General features: G+C 41.0%; 1 protein-coding gene across 1 annotated transcript in view; it reads right to left on the reverse strand.

Moving 5' to 3' along the window:
* LOC134868827 (ephrin-A5b-like) overlaps positions 1-1297 on the reverse strand; it is a 65784-nt gene extending 64487 nt beyond the window's left edge. Inside the window, exon 1 of the mRNA XM_063890142.1 lies at positions 487-1297. Within this exon, the coding sequence (XP_063746212.1) occupies positions 487-611 (125 nt within the window). The 5' untranslated portion in view covers positions 612-1297. The remainder of the gene's footprint in view (positions 1-486) is intronic.
* Between the last annotated feature and the right edge of the window lie 18406 nt (positions 1298-19703).

The following is a 19703-nucleotide window of genomic DNA, read 5'->3' on the forward strand; positions in this document are numbered from 1 at the left end:
CCGAACGTGCAGCAAACACTGCACACAGACGCGTAATAGCGCGTAATGGTGCGTAATAGCGGACAGCCTGTGTGGAAACGGCTGGTTCCTCTGTCAGGCGTGATTTATGCTGCTCGCTTATTTCAAAAATGATTCAGATGTTATCCAATAATCTCAATAATCCATCAGCGAACAGTTTAAAGTCAAAAGTAAATGTGAAACAAGCTTAATTGTCAACCTTATGTGTGCCGAAGAGTAGTTCATGGAGGTGGTAATACAACGCAAATGTTACATCAGGATATGCACGGTTGTAAATTAATCTGATAACGTGTTTGTTTTTAATGTGTACATATATTCAGTGAGATTTCGTGAGTTTCATGCATCATGTGTAGATCAGAGAGTCCAACGATGTACAGTCACTCAAGTATTAAACGACTGTAACCGGGTACAGTGCAGCTTTAACCGGGGAGTAGAAGATGAGTTCCTGCGGGAGAACATGGCGCTTACCTGGGGTTAGTTCGGTTCCAGAAGACGGCGTATCGATCGGACACCACCTTGGACGCCGGGTCCTGGCCGTACACACACATCACTAGGATGAGGTGGAGGAAGAGGATCATTTCCACCTGCGGCATATCTGCTCTGGAACTCCGGCGAAGCCAAAGTGATTCAGGGTTAAAGAATCTGATGGATGTGGTGGTGAGATGTTGTGATGAGAGTCCACGTTTTTATTCCCGCACAAATGTTGCTACCTTGTTGGTGTAAATAACACAACTATATATCTTTATGGTCTTGCGTTTTGACAGTCAGATCATTGACTTTGCACTCTTTAGTCGCTTGAACTAGAAACAGTTCTGAATAAACGCTGGAAATCCCCAGTATATCTGCGTGAACTCAACTCCGCGAAACAGTTTCTCCAAGTCGCTTGCTCTTTCCAAGACAGGAGGTACGCAGTTGAAAAATATATATAAAAGCCACAGAATAAATGTTCCACAAGAGAGCAGAAGCGCAGTCCGTGTGCAGTCGCGCTTCCAAAACACGATCTTTGCTCCTGTTCGGTGAGAAACCCCGAAAGAAGAAGCCTCGAACCAGCAGCTTGAGCTCGGGCTGAACCCGCAGCTGTCCCGCCGCCTCTGTCCTGCCGAACGACAAACACCGCGCACAGTGGGTCAAACCTCCCCGCGTACTCGCACACAATCTCCGGGTTAGTTGTCCCCTGACGAGAGGCTCTGCAACATCACCAAGAGCTCCCGAGAAGCTGTTATCAATGAGGAGACACGGAGGCAGGTCTGCAGCGCTTTTGCGGCCATGCTCTCCCGGACCAACCTCCCCTTCTCTCCACCCCACCCCCCTCCGATCCCTCGCTCTCTCGCTCTCTCTCGCTCGCTCTCTCTCTCTCTCACTGTGCCAGTCGGGGCACACTGTAAAGAATGTTTGCTTTTTTTCAATGGTGGTGATTTATCTCAGTAACTCTTGAATCTTGTGGAGGCAAATTGATTAAATTATTTTGCAAATGTATTACTCAACTGTGCTTAGTTTCCACTTTGAGGTTTTCTTACATTTTCTAATTGATTTATTTTGCATTTAGTAATAAATTCTAAATGTAAAGAATGCATTTAAACTTTGAATATATCCTTTATGCTTATTATATTTTGAATCACTTTTTAATGTTTAAAGTTCGTTTGACTTTATTCTTGAAATTGTGTTTTGATTTTAATTCTCAAGATTTCAACATTTATTTTGAAAATGTGAAAAGTCTTCCTTGATTTCCTCTCTCTTATCTGGATTACTGAAAGTTCGATCTTATTTTAGACGAGTTTGACTTTTTACTCAACATTTTGACTACATTCTCAATATGTCCACTTTATCCTCAAAATGTTTGACTTTGTTCTCAAAGTTCTCGAAATGCAAAAAAAGGAAAAAACGTTCCCTCTGTTTCTGTCTTTCTCACAAACTGTCACTAATACTGAAAGTTCGACCTTATTTTGCAAATTATTTCTCAACATTTCCACTTTTTTCTCGAAATTCTAATTTACCACCAATTTCATACACTTAGTCTTGTAAAAAAAAGTTCCTATTTGTGTTCACTAAACCCTCGAAACAGAAAGAAAACATCTTCCTACTCCGTGTGCCAATGACCCTAATACTCTTCTTTAATGTCAGTAGAATTTCACCATTTTAAAAGCGGATTAATTCCACATGGGTTTTATTGTAGAGACCCCGTTTGGTACTGCTGATATTTCTTGCAGTGTACAGTTTCACGGTTGCATGCAGTCTCATTGGCTTCGGTTTTGAATGACGGGCGTTTCGTTTATAAAAACAACATCCCTCCTCCAGGGGGGTATCAGTGCTTCCCAGGCTGGCAGACAGATCCCAGATCAGTTCATCAACATGCAGCACAGCAGGCTGCTTTCACCGGAGAAACTCCACTTTTCTCTCGCAGTCATGACCCAATCTGTTTCACTTTCTGACTAATGTATGTGTTGAAATGTTTTACATTACGAAGTATTGAAATCTGACATGACCTAAGGTCCAATATTGACTTGATTTGTTTCCAATACCATTCCAAGTGTGCTGCTGTTTCCAAGTGTATTAATCATGATAAAATAGATTCCAAACTAAACAAACAAAAAGAAGAACGACATGGACATAGAGAGTTCTTTATCTGGCAAGGACAGTGTTTTTTTACATGTTCTTTGGGGAAAAAACATTTCCAATCTTTAATAAATTTCATCACAAGCCACACACTTCACTGTCAGTACAAAATAAAATTAGCTTTAATTTATTTTTGCTCTCCTTTTAACAATATGAATCATTTTAATTGGCCTCGAATTTGTTTCACAGCGATCTAAAACTGTCCTCCCTCAGGTTTCAGGGCTGCAGATATACCCTGTGCTGTGCACTGAATGGTTTAGGTTCATGACTCAATGCGCCACATAGTGGTGATCATGGGAAAACCAACATTAGTCACAGGATGCACAGTGAGAATTCAATACACTGCTCATTAAAGAAGAGGACATTAAATTATTTCTCTTGTGAATGTTTTTATCACGGTATTTACATTACATAAACATCACCGGTTGGAGTCCAGAGAGGGTCCATTAGTGAGTGAGTGCAGATTGAAACAGACTGCAGTCTGGTAGCTGAACTAATCCTCCTCATAACAGTACCATGAGGCCGCTCGAGTGAGGGCCGCCCAGCTCAACGGCAGGATTGTAAACTTTACAGAGACACTGAACAGTCTCCTCTGCCTGTGGCTCCTGTTCACAAACAGCCTGATTTATTCCATCTTAACAGACTCCTGGAGCTGCATCTCGTCTGGTTCAGAATTCCATCAGTTTAGACCCTATACTCGAAACTGTTAGATTCTCAGAGCAGCAAATAACATAGCTTCTACATAAGTCAGACTTAAAAAGGGAAGAGTTAAATAAACTTACTTTTGAAGAAGGTGTTTTGTTTCAACGGGACCACAGATTTAGGTGATCAACTGCAAAATTAAGAGAAATAAATTGGGCTAAGCTACCGAGGCCCTACAATGCCATGATTCAAACATATTGTTTGCATTTGATCTATTTTTCCTCCTGTTGCATATTCTGACACTTTAGATGCTAGATAACTGTGTCTGTCTGCAGTCTGCCATTAAATTGTAAATATAAAACTAATTAAAGCACAATACTACTGCAACTATAAACATCAAAGTCTTTAAGATGCAACATGAAAATAAATACATTTGATGTATCACATGGGATCCCAGTCCCCAGATTTATATATTTTCTATTAAGAAATAAGACAATAAGTTCTCCTATCAGTTGGATTGTGCAACATGTATGGCAGCATAACAGTGCCCCCTTTGTATGTTAAATGAACCAATTTCATGGTGTCTGTTTATAGAACACACGGCAAAAATGTCTTTAACTATTAGCCTGCAGCAAGTTTCATATTAGCTTCAACATTTCATTCCTAAATTTGACTAAAGTACTGTGCAGAGAGTAAAGGCTTGCACAATAGAGAGGTACATGTCGAAGGCATAAAACTCACAGTCAGCAGTAAAGAGGATGAGGGAGGAACTTTGGAAATGTTACAGTCTGACAGATTGATCGTAACAATGATTAATCCTGGGGTGAAGCTCAGCCTGAAAACTAACCTGACCTGGACCAGGCGGGATTTTCCAGTGTGACCTGGGTCAGACGTATTTAAACCTCCTTTATGAAAGATAATTTCTTGAAAATAAGCCTGATTTGCTGACCTAATCCTGGTTAAACTGGTAATCGGGCTTCATGAAACACCTCTTTGACGTGGTTTGATTATCGAACGGGCCCCCTCGGTACAAGGGCATGGCCTAAAAGTGTCAGGGGTCCTTCTGGTCTCAGCTACAAAGTGTCACTCAAACAGACAAGTAACAATCAGGAAGATACCAGTTAAAATGACCAAAAAGAAACATAAACCAGTATAACAAGACCCAAACAAACAAAAAGTCACAAAATGTCGATGAATAGATTAAAAATAAAGAACAGACACACATAATTACTACAAAAAGACACAAAACAACAGCAAAGTCACAACAATATTGCTTATAATGGACACAAAAGGGTTACAAGTATACACAAACCACCATGGAAGAGACACACAATTACTACAAAGAGACACACAATTACTACAAATAGGCAGAACATCAATGAAAAGAGGCCAATCAACCGTTTAGTATGTGTGTCTTGCTCCTGTGTAGAACAAATTGTGTGGCGTTTTGCATGTCTCTTCCCAGGAGCCCTTGTTTCATAATCCGCCCATGTTCCCTGTACCTGAACCAGCCAGAAAAAAACCATGTAAACCACCGTGACGTGCACCTGCTGTGCGCCATGAATCATGGAGTCACTGGAGAGCGAGGTGAATCCAAACTGGCCACCAGAGCGATCATCTTCCTGTGGGCTGTGTTTACAGTAAACCCCCCTCACACTGGGTCTGTTTGGGTGCCGCAGTGAGGTCGCGTGCACGTGCGGTGTCCTGCAAATGCATCAATGTGTACACACAAACCTGCAGATCTGAATGCTAGGGCTCATGTGTGTGTGTCCGTGCACGCCATGCTGATCATCCACCTCGCCCAGGCAGACTAATCCATGAGCTATAATCACCTCATCTCCCCAGCTAAAGTGCCTGTCCTACTTCATTTACGCCTGATATACGTCTGTGTTCCCCAAGACAATGGAGTCATTATAAATTAGGGTCAGTGGGGCTGCCAGCACAGCGGTGCATCCTAATGTTTCTCATGGCCTTATGAGTCCACTGTCACATGCATCGAGGAATCTCTGCATGGAGTGTATATCACACACTGTTTTGCCACACTGGATCACAATCTGCACCACAGCAACAGACCGAGCACTTTTTCCACCCTCTTGTTTATGAATGCAATCTATACTTAACCGGTGCCATTAAAGTGACACAGGCATTACAGCCCATCAGTGCTCTTCCATTAGCAGCCGGTAAACAAAGTGTGATCACGTACGGCTCTGCAAACAAAATCCATTTCAATATTTCTTACACAAGTTGAATACTGGCTGTTGAGCTATTTATATTTTGTTAATGAATTTGAGTTTTTTATTTCACCACAAAGACATACATCAAGTAAGTATACGGTGGATGATTGGAGCCATGTGGCAAAAAGTAAATAAATCAGTTAAAAGAAGGATGTTTTTTATTATTTTCTTTAAAGAATATATGTTTTTAATCACTGAGCCCTGCTCAGGTGCTCCTGCTCTAAGCTCCGCCCTGCTCAGCTGTTCCTGATCTGCTCAAAGCTCCGCCCTGCTCAGCTGTTCCTGATCTGCTCTAAGCTCCACTCTGCTCAGCTGTTCCTGATCTGCTCTAAGCTCCGCCTCTGCTCAGGTGTTCCTGATCTGCTCTAAGCTCCACTCTGCTCAGCTGTTCCTGATCTGCTCTAAGCTCCACCTCTGCTCAGGTGTTCCTGATCTGCTCTAAGCTCCGCCCTGCTCAGCTGTTCCTGATCTGCTCTAAGCTCCGCCCTGCTCAGCTGTTCCTGATCTGCTCTAAGCTCCGCCCTGCTCAGCTGTTCCTGATCTGCTCTAAGCTCCGCCTCTGCTCAGCTGTTCCTGATCTGCTCTAAGCTCCGCCCTGCTCAGGTGTTCCTGATCTGCTCTAAGCTCCGCCCTGCTCTGGTGTTCCTGATCTGCTCTAAGCTCCGCCCTGCTCAGCTGTTCCTGATCTGCTCTAAGCTCCGCCTCTGCTCAGGTGTTCCTGATCTGCTCTAAGCTCCGCCTCTGCTCAGGTGTTCCTGATCTGCTCTAAGCTCCGCCTCTGCTCAGGTGTTCCGGATCTGCTCTAAGCTCCGCCCTGCTCAGGTGTTCCTGATCTGCTCTAAGCTCCGCCTCTGCTCAGGTGTTCCGGATCTGCTCTAAGCTCCGCCCTGCTCAGGTGTTCATGATCTTTACTTTTTTTAATGTGTTTTTGGTTCTTATTGAGTTATGAAGGACTTGGATTTACAGTTTTCGTGGGTTTTTTCTTACTTTAGTTTATTCATTTGCATTTTAGTTTATGGGGGAAGTTCTTGGTCCGACGGCCCATTGTGTGGCTGGCCAAGGCTTCCTCCATTTTGTTGTTATTTTACACCCGTCCTTCAGACTTCACAACCTGTTTTGAATGTTAAATATTTTTTTAAATATGCGTTTTCATGTGTTAACCGTCTCTTGTGTTCGGCGTCTCAATGACAAACTGAGCCACAAAGGTTATCTTTTTCCTGTGACTTTAAGTTGCTGAAAGATAACTCTTTGCCACCCAAATATCTTGTTCCTGGAGAAAAAAAAATAGCGTTGTCAGATCAACACATCCGAACCCTGTTCCACAAACCTATCCACGTCACATTTATACAGTATATCCTAGACACACTTTCTGCCTAAAGACTGACCCTGACCCTAATTAAATCAAAATCAGGAGTCAGGGTATAACCCATACAATATCAATACATTTCTCTGGCTGTCATCACTTATTTTTATAGGTCTTGAACTTGCAAACGCCTAATGAGCAAAACATCTTGACACTCATGATCACTTCCTTCCTACTTAAATGCAAAGATGCTCATCATGCAGCCACAATGAGCATCTTTGTATTCATATTTCATCTATAATCAAACCTATTTTTATACATTTGTTGCATTTTAGCTTCGTTTTCCTTTTTTCTATTTGCATTCAGTGTATTTAAAACTGAGCGTATGTGTCGACAGGAAATGTGTTTCTCACTAAGTGAAATTGAGAATGCATTTAGGTTTTAAATGCATTCTCTAATAATTTTTTAGGAGATGGGGTTGGTCAAGGGTAAAGTAAGGTCACACCTGCTCAAGGTTTAGAGTCTAGAGTTGTTGGTGCATATCAGATGTAAACAAACCTTTTTCCTACAAATGCAATTTCTTGGAGATCAGACTGGGCAGCTATTTCAATTTAAAACTAATTACAGCTTGCAAGGCTTCTTCTTCTCCTTTCCTCAACGCCCACAGTGGGTCCTGGTAACCGGTGCAGATTAATGCCTGGTAGGGGTTATGGTCATTTAACATTGTACAATCCCATCCCCTGTAGTTTCCAAAGGGTTTTGGGAGGGGAAAAACTACACAGGTCAGCCATTGTTATTGGAATACATGGTGCGTTAGATGAGTCATGTACTTCCTGTTCTATCCATCTCTTCGCCCACTATCCCTTTTACTTTCCCCTATTTTTTTCTTTCCCTCCTGCTTGTAATGCTATCGCCATATCCTTGTGGAAAAGTAAATGTTTATCTCTCCCCCAAAGGAGCGGTTTATTCCTCTGTCTCTCCTTCTTCATCACTCTGTCTAAAACTCCAGTGTGAACTATGCCGGCTGGCCGCCTCGTTCAGGATGTCGAGGTCAGAAGAAGAGAAGGCGTCTTCTAAAAGATGTGGCGGTGGTGAAAAATATACAACTTAATGTGAAACAGGGGTTGAGGGAGGAGCGGTGCGAGGAAGATGCACGATGACAGGCCGACTTTGAGCCAGAAAGTCGTGGGAGGTCCGACTTATTCCTGTCCAATCCGCACTTGTGTGGCACCTGGTTGAACTCCTTTTGTATACACGACCTTTGGAAACACAAATACACAAACTCACACTTGCACACAAAAGCGTGAGAGTGTGGGTAAGCTCACACGAAGACAGGCACACACACACACACACCTCATGTGTTTTACAGAGGATAGACTTATTCTCTCCATCTCTATCAATGTTTTCATAGCGATGTTTCCCTGCGTGTAAGTAAGTAATGTCTGTGACCCGTGGAGCCTGCCCTGCTAAAAGTCATTGGAAGAGGGCTGCTGACACTGGAATGCTAGCTATGTAGGTGGGGGTCGGTGCTCTCCATATTTGTACATTTATACCAGTGGCGTTCATAGAGGGTGTTGGTGGTGGGGTCATGTGCCCCTTTTTTCAGTCATAAAGGCACAGTTATATGCCTGAGTTTTGAAGTGCTGCTGTGATTTTGTAGGTAGACCCAGAAGTAAGCATAACAAGGGCTCCCTCTACAAAAAGCAGTGGGATTTTTTCCATTGGATCTGAGTCACATCTTTGGTGTTTTCTTTTTCATGTAACGGGATGTTTAACCCTGCCCCCAACCCTGTGTGAATGCTATTTAAAGAATTAAATAGCTATAGTTAGATAAAGTACATTGATATTGCACAACTTCAGGTCAACACCTCTAAGCTATAGTTGGCTAATGTTTGGCGTGAGGGCATTAACATATTTAAAGACACTTAAGAGCTACAAACATTCACAAGTGGGATTTATTGGCGTATTTATGTCGAAAAACGAAATGTAAAAATCCCGTACGCTTGTGTTTAACCACAGACCTTGCGTCGTGCATCTAACACGTTCAAAAGAACATTGACTTTCAGACGAGGGAGCCCGGACGTGCTAAAATGCTAAGTACTTTCTGGGTTTAGGAGTCATTCCTGCACCACTGTTTTGTCACATCAGATAGGATTTGACCGCCCCGAAAAGACTAGAGGAGAGGATTTCATCCATATCGAAGCCAAACCCGCCTCAGGGACTGTCACACTGTGGGGCTGAAGGTCCACAATCATCTCCTCATTGATCGGCCCTTATTGCCCTTTCAATCAATCCACTCGCTCCCATTCTCATAACGCAATTTTGCCAGCCTGAAATTAGCTTATTTCTAAAACTGTAGGAGGCAAGATTAGATTAGAGGAGAAGAATAAAGACAGAAAGGAAAATTGCTAAAGAAATTAAAATGTATTGAGTACTTTGTGGCCAGTGCCTAGGTTGAATAGAACAATGAACAGTATGTATGGGTCCTGTAAACAAAAGCAGAAATCATCTCAGCAATAAATGACATTTCTAAAGTAGCTATTTGAGTTAGTCTCTGGCAAAGTGATTCATTATCCACACAGCAATTCAACTTTTAGTCCTTTGAATGAAAAGGTCTTGAAAAATCCAGCTTTTAAATATTAGTATTTTGAATTTAGGCATTTCAAGCAGAAGTAGGGACTTCAGAAATCAGAAACTCGATCAGACTGTTAAAATAAAATCGCTTCATGCATGGTCAAATTGATCTGATGAAGGACTCATCAGCTCATGTGTCTGCCGGGTAAATAGGGGGGGGGGGGGGGTCCTGCACTGGTGGGTTATGATCCCCACCTAATAGGGTCATGGAAGGGAGGGGAGAGGCGGAGGGTAACACAATGTCTGGCCCCGGCTTCCGACAGATATGTGATCCCCCTCTGGGAAGATCTGTGTGAAAGAGAAACAGACACTTTTTAATAAATCGGCCTTTTGAAAATACATGTCATCTAATGCAACGTGAGGAAGACTCACCAAAATCTAAATTGAAAACATCCAATAATGTGACGAACGGTTTCAGGGTAGAGCATGCAAAGACACTCACTAACACAAACAAACTATTGAGATACGAGTATGTGATTCTGTTCCTGTTAGTGAATTTAGACTCAAGTAACAAGGGCGACAGTTTGGAAAGACATGTTCCCACAAGATTCATAACTAATGACTCATTTTATTAGGAATTCAGCTATTTTTTTCATAATAAATTGATTTGTTTTGTCATACACAGAGTCCAAAACCTAATTAAATGTGTTTAACTATCAGAAATTATTTAAAAAACAGATATATTTTATTTGCAGAGAGTGTGTATATTATGAAAATATTATAATAGAGCAAAAATTCTGAAATGTTTCTTAATTAAATTATTTTTCCTTTAAGAATTCAAAGCAAGTTTCCTTTGATTTATATTTGTTCTTATTTCTTTCATGTTCAAAAATCATTCTATGCAAACACACCTCATGCTCTTTTGTCTGGGTCTGTTTTCTATGGTTTGACCCTCTTCGTTTGGGTGAAGATTAACTGGAAACACTTCCCTGTTTTACATGCATTAAAGCACAAAAGTCTGTAAAACCATTGTACAAAGGTTTTCTCACTTTGGTGTTGGTACTAGTCTGCACAAAGCCCGGTCCTCAACCCCATCGAACACCTTAAAGATGAACTGGAACATTGCGTGAGAGCCTTATCACCCACAATGGGAAAAATAAAAGAGTATCCCTGCAGCCATACGTGTCCAGCAATCACATATGGATGTAAAGTTCACACGTCCACACACATTTGGCTATGTTTGTGTAAAGTGCAGCCCCTAAGCGGTGATGTGCCTACACTAGCTGATACTGGAACTGCAACACAATCTACTTGATGTTGTCATGAGGCCAGTGTCATGTGTCACTAGAGCTCACATCAAACAAACACGACCAATTAGGTTCCAGTTTATCCTGAACTTTAGCTGGCAGTATTATCTGTACACACACTGCATGCTGACTTAGAGAAACTTCTTTTTTAGAAGCTCATGAAGCTCATAATATAGCAGTAGATCGTTCCTAGATAAATACATTTGAGCATGTTGAGATAGCGTTGGTTTTGTCGTGTAAATCTTACTTTGTTTCTCAGTTTCTTCAGCACGGTGGCCGACAGGTGCACAACACTTACATTACGAGAAATGCGCTGAAGTTTGAAAAATGATGCAAATATAAAAACACAAATGTGCCGAAAGATGTGCAAATGAAGAAACACCCGTCACCCACGTTACAAAACATGCAGAAACTAAAACTTCTGCACAAAAAAACGCAATGCAAACACAAAGCAATACAGACAAAATGCAAGTGCGTGTTGATGTTCAGAGATAATGTTACCATTTGATTTCGTTTGATTTATGTGAAAGGTTTTATATGTTTTGACTTCTAATACTTAACAGTTTTATTAGCGATATTTCCTGTGAAGTTAGTCTTTTCATCTCTTAATGGGTTATCCTTATACACGTTTATTTGATAGGTTTTTTATATTTTGTTGTGTTGATTTATTTCGTCTTCCTTAGAGAGGGATCATTATCTGTTTGATTGCTTTTATTATCACCTCCTTGTCTTTTAACACACTGAAACACTATTTTACATTATGATGCATGTGTTCAAAAAGCTCTTAACATCTGATCCTAGGTGAATTTCTTCTTGTTGGTTTTGGTTTGTGATGTGTGCACCTATTGTAAAGCACTTTGAGTATTTATAAATAAAGCTATATTATAATAATGTTGGCCAACTGTCACTGTAACTGGAGACATCCCTAAAGTGTGCGTTTTTATCGGCTTATTTTAATTCAATTTCATGTGATCGCATGATTCCTTCCTATATTATTGCATACTGTATGCTCTAAGCTTAGTCCAGCAGTGGCTCAGTAAGTAGGGGCTTGGACTGGGAATCGTAGGGTCGCCGGTTCAAGTCCCCGAACAGACTTGAAATATGGAAAGTGGACTGCTACTTGGAGAGGTCCCAGTTCCCCGTTGTGCAAGGCACCGGACACCTCCAATCCCCCCTCCCCATTGGTCCCCGGGCGCTGCACAATACATCCTACATCCTAGTACTAGGATGGGTTAAATGCAGAGGACCAATTTCACTGTGTGCTCTGCTGTGTGCATGTATGTGACTAATAAAGAGGGGTTCATCCTCCGATTCTATCTAAGCTAACTTGCTCATGTGGCTCATGTAGCCCTTTCAAATTTACTGACCAAACATTTACATTTATTAGACAGACTAACTCTGCTTTTGCACATTTGTGTTTTTATGTTTGCAGACTTTCATTAATGCAGCGCTTTTATTAAACGTTGGCGAATGTTTTGTGAAGTTGGCAAATGTCTTGTAAGTGCTGCGTGCTTCCTCAAGTTAGTAAAGATGTTTCTTCATTGGCATGTGTTTGTGTTTTTATATTTGCATTGTTTTTTTGATGTGCCTCCTGTCTCTCCTAAGTGGTTTTGGGCCGTCGTCCACCGTTTCATAGTTGAAGTGCAGGCAGCAAGTACTTTCCTCCAAGGATTTTATTGATTTACAACATTCAGACTTGACAAATATGGAGGCAGACATGATTAAATCAAATCCAAGAAACACCAAGTTACCTCTACTCTTCTTCATTTGTATATCTGTGGTGTTCAAAGTTTGGCTCCAGGCCACAAACTCTTGCACAGCATCCTACGAGCAACCACATCACGAAACTGTCAAACAGCCAACAGCAACCAGATGCAGCACCGTTGGCGTTTCAGCAACTGGTGGGACCGGTGTGTGGGCGACACAAACATGTCACGCCGAAAATCACCTGAAAGCTGTCGTCAACATTTACTGACGTTTGTTGGCTGTGTGGAACGAATAAATGGATGTCTGGCAGGCGGTTATAGACTTCATAGAAAACACAGCTTGGTCGACTCAAAAATGAGTGTCATGTCTTAAAGATGAAACCCTCTCATCTAATTTAAATTTTGTGGGTTTTTTTCATTGCAAGTTGCCTCATTCTAGGACACAACTTTTGATACAACAACATACTTAAACATCCCCCCTCTGAGATATATCTAAAATATGACTGCTCCATGTTGGGCATGCATGCATAACTTGTAGATGTTATTACACCGCAGCCACTTCACAACTCTCCGCTCCTCCTAATTAGCAGACGGCCTGCAGAGAAGTGTGAGGCTGAGGTGACTCTGCATCGCCTGTGGCTGGTAATGATGGATCACAGGAGTGTGTGCCAGCCCAGCAGAGCGGCACAGCCTGGACTCAGTGGAAAGAGAGCGGCAAAACATATCTGCATGCTATACCAGCTTGTACAGAGGAATCTGTCTTATCATCTTCTGAAAGGGAGCTGTAAACAAATAATACATGAAACAATTCCACAAGGAAAGATGGAACGATGCAGAATCGTGTCACATGGAGGCACTTACTGTAGCGGGAACTATACCACAGAAAAAGGTTTGGTTACTTTGCAAGTTCTTGATCATTTTCTGTCTGTCTGTCTTAGGACAGATTTTGTCCCTGATAACATCACAACCTTTGCAAAATTGAGTTTTTGTGTTAAACTACCTGGCGGCTATATGAGGTCTCATAGTCAACTTACAAATGAGAATCTTATCAATGTTCTCCGCCTTAAAGCAGACAAGCCAATATCTCAAAGTTGAAACGTGGAGCTCCACTTCTTCAATAGGAAAAGATTGTATATTTAAAATAAAAGTTGAGTTTAAAGATAGTTCGAGCAAAGTCACAACTTTTACCTTAAGAACTACAGTTAATGAGCTTAGTCAATATTATAAAACAGCAATGGCATTAAATCTTATGTAAACATTCAACCTATCGGCAACGCTGACCCCCCTGGTGCATTCACAAGTAATACATGTTCTACTCATTCTTTACAGGATGCTGTTTTTCACCCCAAAGGCTGTAATAAACCATATATTTTGTGTGTTTTGTTTAAGCGTTCTTCCAACACAAACTTTGTCTGGGTCAAGACCTTCAAATACCCAGAGTTAATACCAATAGACTGGGCTATGCAGCTACCGAGCTCCTGTCAATCATACTTTGTATACTGTAGATACTGTAGCATGTTTCTTCTACACCTGCCAACATCATTGCTTGAAACCAGTGCAAAACCCGTATCTTGTTGTGACCACACATCAGTATATTCAGTTGGATGTGTTGGTTTCTAGGGATTGGTTTGGGAAGATCCAATTCCCAATCCTGAAGCTGGAAATCGATAGGAGTGGAAGCAATGTGTGACTGAATATTGGAAACTGTGTGATATCAGATGAATGTTAAAGCCTGACTGCCGTTTATACGTCTTTATTCAGGACGTGGTCTGAAGTCAATTAAGGATGAGTTGAAAGTTAAAGGTCTCCTATTATGCTCTTTTATGGCATGTATTAAAGGTCTCAAATATATATATTTTTTAATTGCTCAAAATACCAAACAGACGATGCATTATAGCATGTCCGCTATCCCTCTGTTTCAGCCCCGTTTTCGAAGATGCTGATTCTGTGACTGTCGCTTTAAATTTGAGCTGACCTGAAGCTGGCCACGCGCAGCTCTCTGTCTGAAGAGAGAAGTTTCTAACGGAGAAACTCAGCTAAACGCTGCCGTGATTAAACCTCATATTATGTTCAAAACCACATCAAGCATTATTTCTGAAACACTTCTCAGTGTTTACCACTCGAACAGAGACATGTATTATATACACAACAACTCTCAGTCCCTCCTGCACAGACACACAGAGGGGCTGCGGAGGGGATTCAGCTCTCGACTGTATATTGTTATACCCAATATTTTTTGAACTACCACCAAGAGCTGCATCAATCATAACTCAAGTATTTTGACAATGTTATTCTTGCAGTCTTTAAATGCCTCTAATTACCCGCTGTAGAATTCAGCTGCCGAACACAACATCGTTTTTTTAATGAATGGCAAATGCAGACACAGACTTTACTGACCCCCACGGAAAAAAAGTGAAGACGGAGAAATAATTATGTAAACACAAAAGGTTTGAAATTATTCAAGATATTTCTTTCTACAAAATCCCCTCATTCAGACAAAAGCTGCCAGTGTTTGCTTACCTGTGAAGTACCATTCCAGGAAGATCGATGTACTTAATAGCAGAGCTTCCTATAACAGCTTCTGCAACCAAAATGAAACACATTTATCTGAACGAGGCATAGAAAAGATATAAGGAGGAGGAAATCACAAAGCAAATTCCCAAAGGAAACATCTTTTGTGCTTGTCACTTCTGCAACATAAAAAAGCCACCGCCTGTGAGAGGATGAAATAGAGGTGTTATTGTGGGAAGAAATAATGAAAGAAGGAAGGGAACAAAATAGTCAGGTAAGGTGTTTTTCTTCTGCTTCCAAATGATCGACTCAGCTTGAGGCGGATATACATTTGCTTTATTTTTAGCTCTGTTACATCATATTTATACCCCAGTAAAGGGGACCCCAACCGACTCTTGGGGATTAGCCTAAAATATGACCTTGATGTGTTTGATTATGCTGAAGACAACATACTCAAAAATGAAATAAATTATACAAATTGTCCTGCTTTTTAAAACATATTCAAATAAACTGATTCCATAAAATATTATGAGCATTTCTTGGCCACTAACCTCCTGAAATCTCTAGAGATTCCGTCGCAACTATTATCAAATACTACTCTGTGACATGAAGCTCGTCAAATAAAGTGTGCTTGTTTTTTAAAGGTGAGATATTATGCTTATTTTCAGGGTTTATATCTGTATTTCTATGCCTCTACTGTGACATGTTTACCTGCTTTAATGTTCAAAAAGGTCTTTATATTTCTCACACTGCACTTTTCAGACCATTTACATGCACAACACATAGCTAGCTAAGACAGTAAGGCCTCTCTGTAAGTGATCTTAACCAGCATTATCATCTTAAAAAATTAAATTTCTGAACACAATATAGCTTTCTCAAACATATTTTAGATGTATTTACCACAGCATGATTGAACGTTTGGTTTCACACAACCATTGGACAGCAGTCTCCGGGGGGAAAGTCCTGTATTTGTTTGACCCAGCTAAGAACCCCATCCTCAACCCTTGAAAACTTAGTGCTGATACATCAACAAGGAATGTAATCCAGGACAACATTTGCTTGTCTTCAAACCTAATTAACAGTGCAGTTTTATAAGTGGGATTGTGATTTTGAAGCAACCAGTGGCACTGGAAGCAATCTCCACTGTTTCCCCGTCTCCAGTCTTTGTGCTAAGCTAACCTGCTGCTAAATCAAATACAGGAGTAGTTTCGCTGTTGTCTGCCCGATTTAAAATAAGCTTATTTCTCAAACGCTTAAACTTTTGCTCAAAGTTTTCAACAGGAAATACTTTTTAATATTGATGCTGCTTATTTGAGATAAACTTACACTTCTTTTCGTTTAGACTTTCCATATAACTGCTGTTTTGTAGCACCAGGTGACTGATATCACGCCAGCATCGTCACTCTCTAATTTAGTTCTTGTATTTATATCCGGATGTTTCTCAGCACTTTGCAAAGCATAATAAAGGCTTTATTGTTATGCATTGCTCAATAAAGGATCATGGATACAAGAGGGGCGGAGGCTCCTGGCAGCAAGGCTTAGTTTGTTGCAGCTATTGCTGAAGGACACTTCAACAGCGAGTGACACATTGATCGCTGCAAAAGATGAAATGTGCGATTTCCAAGTCACAGGACGCCCTCAGTAGCTATCAGATCACGAGCCGTCACAACCGGAGACCTCAGTTTCATTCATGGCCTTTATTTTCTTCCACAGAGGCTCATCCCTCTCACAAGTCTCCTTGAAGAAAGATTTAGCCTCTAGAGGTGATGTATTTGTTTAGGTAATCTCCTTTACAATCCTGAAAGCCCTCGCTGGTGGATTGTCAGCGAGGTTTATAGGGTAAATCTGCCGTGAGCTGCCTGCAGTGGAAGCAGGGGTCAGGAGAGGTCTGTACTACAACATATTTGCAGTACTATGTTTGAACAGAATGATTACAGTTCAAGAAATGTTCACCAGCTCTGGGCTCGAGAGCCATCGATCTGAAAACATTTTTCCTGTTCACGCAGAAACTGACACGTTGACATTGACATTTACCTGACAGCAAGAAAACACAAAGTGAGTGAATTCCTCTCTGTCCCTGGTTTGCGTCACACAATGGAGGCGGCCGCAGTGATTCATAGAAGGGATGAATGGGAGCTGGCAGTGATAGCTCAAGGTAATCAGTGTAGCACAGCATGGACGCGCCTGGTTATTGTAACCTTGTCATGAAAAAACAAAAGAACTCAATAATGGACTGCAGTGCGCCGGGTCATAGAGAACTGAACTCAATCTATCCCATCTACAAAGAGAGGGTTGGTTGTGTGAGATCATCCAAGAGTCATTTTTCTAAGCTTTGATGCTAAAACTCTTAAGGAGCGATGACGACAATCGATCCACTAGTGATGGTGATTACTAAACCAATAGAATTAGTCCCAATTCAGTTCTTGTGCTGGCGCCGAGAACTGAAGGGAAAACACATCGATATTGCAACACTTGTTGAGTTGACCATCAATGCTTCCACAAACCATCCACAAGATCTTTGAGGAATAATCAGTCTGGTGACCTGAAAAAGACCACTTTAAGGCCATATATGTTTGACAATATCTGCTCGTGTTTCACAAATTGTAGGGGATAATGTGCAAGGATCCAGATCCCTCCCTGTTGACTGTTTTTTTTTATTAATGACTGCCTCGTTGCACATTATCCGGCGTATTACACAACCACATGGCCGTCTCTGGAGTCTGTTTTGCTGCCACTTTTTTCAAGTCTCCTAAAATCGATTCTCCTGAAGCCTCATGGGAAGAGTGATTCTTTCTATGTCATGTGTTGTATCATGCCCGGTGTTAAGCGATTGGATGTCCAGTTTGTCCAGCCTTTTTGCAGCTACAGTCAGAATTCTAAATAGTGGTTTAGTTTTGAAGTTCGTGGGTATTGAAAGTGAAAGCCCAAAAATAAATTATTCGCATGAAAGGATTTTTTCGGAGTGAATTTTGTGCCAAAACGTGATTATGAAAGGACATGCCCAGAACAAATGGTAGTGATTTTCTCCAGCAGCTGGAGGAGCCTAAATTATTGGACGACTGAGCCTCTTCGAAGAGTGTCTATGAGTGCCTTAGCTGGAGATCTTCCATTGAAAGAGTGAGAGTCATTTTACCAAATACAATTTTGGGTTTAATTTTCCCATCATTTTTTTTTGGTAAATAGTTTTTGCTTCAATAGAAGATCATTTTCATGTAGATCGACTAATATGCATTTACATTGTTTAAGGATAATATCTGTTTTTGGCCTTTTACCTCGACATTTTTGATGTATCACAAAACAACCACTGAAAAAAATGACAACGATTTTTCACCGTATCAAAATATGAATCCGACTGGTGTCTGATCAGAAATTTACCATATGAATTATTCATAAGTCTAAGCATGAGCACATTCTCACCCATTCTTCCCTGTTTTGATTTAATCTCAAATAGAAGAACAACTAATGGTTTAGAATTGGTGTATTTCTCTGTGTTATTCATCCAAAGAAACCACACATTTTGCAAAAATACCAAGACATCGTTTCATCTCTTTTAAAATTATGTGATTTCCCGCAAACATTAGGGCCAGTTCTGAACAATGGTTTGTCCTTGAGAGTCTATTACCGCAGTGAAACAATAAACCCTACTGCACTAGCACAGCCATTACTATTGTATTGCCTCTGCCTCTTATTGCCACTTTAGGAATATGGTTTGCACTTCATCTGCCAATTTGGTCAATGAATAAAATTACAATATCCAGTTTGTTTGTTTCTCTGTGATGGAACTCGACTGTTTGGGATCTCCATCAGGTTACACGATCACGTGATTTATTGCGGACGTGAATACATTTATGTTTCCCTTATGATAATGAGACCATTGCATCGTGGCTTCTCTGTGAGAGTGTACACACCTCTCTGTTATTACAGCTGATGGTGACTCTGAAATTCTTCTTCTCTTGTCCCCATTGGCAGGCAGGTCACACACTGTCAGCAGCAGATCTGCACTCAGGGATTCACATGGGCGGATAATGAGACAAAGGGGCCCCGGGCATGCACAATACCACCCCCCCCAGGGCCACCCTGTAGTCATTTTGAGTCTCTTTGTGGTTGTTTTGCCTCTTTCTATCGTCACTCAGATGCTTTCCAGTCTCTTTGCAGCTGATTGACATTCATTTTGTGTGATGTTTGTTTATTTTACATTTGGTTTAGCTGTTTTTTGTAGACATGTAGAGTCTCGTCTTGTGGTTGTAATTGGTGTTTCTTGGTTATTGTTTACCTCCTTCTGACTTAAGGGTTTCTTTTTAATCTCTGTAGTGGATTTTTGTCCCTTCCTTTTATACATATTGTTACTGCTTCTTGTTGTTGTTTGGCCCCTTTTGTAGCATTTCTTTGTAGACATTTTGAGTCTCTTTGCAAGCTCGACCCTCATTGCCGTTTTTCTGTCCTTTTCTTTTGTTCCTTGAGTCTCTTTGTGGTTGTTTTGTACCCTTTTCAAAGTCACTGTGAGTTGCTTTTCATCCATTTGCATTTGTTTGGGAACTCTATTTGTTATCTGTTCATTTGTGGTCATTTTGTGTTTTAGTTTTTTTCATTTGGATGAGTTTTTAGTTGTTTTTTTGATATGGAACCAGGACACCTTGCTTTGTATTACTGACTACACGCTGGTGTCTCATGCACTGCCTCGTGTTCATTAACGAACGGCAGCATGTTCTCACAACCTGGCATGAGCATGTCATTCTATTCGCTTTGATTCAACAAAGAGCCTGACAAAATAAGACGTTTGGAGATGAGTCAGCCA

The sequence above is a fragment of the Eleginops maclovinus genome, chromosome 8 (assembly GCF_036324505.1).
Source record: "Eleginops maclovinus isolate JMC-PN-2008 ecotype Puerto Natales chromosome 8, JC_Emac_rtc_rv5, whole genome shotgun sequence".
In the NCBI taxonomy this organism is placed as follows: Eukaryota; Metazoa; Chordata; class Actinopteri; order Perciformes; family Eleginopidae; genus Eleginops; species Eleginops maclovinus.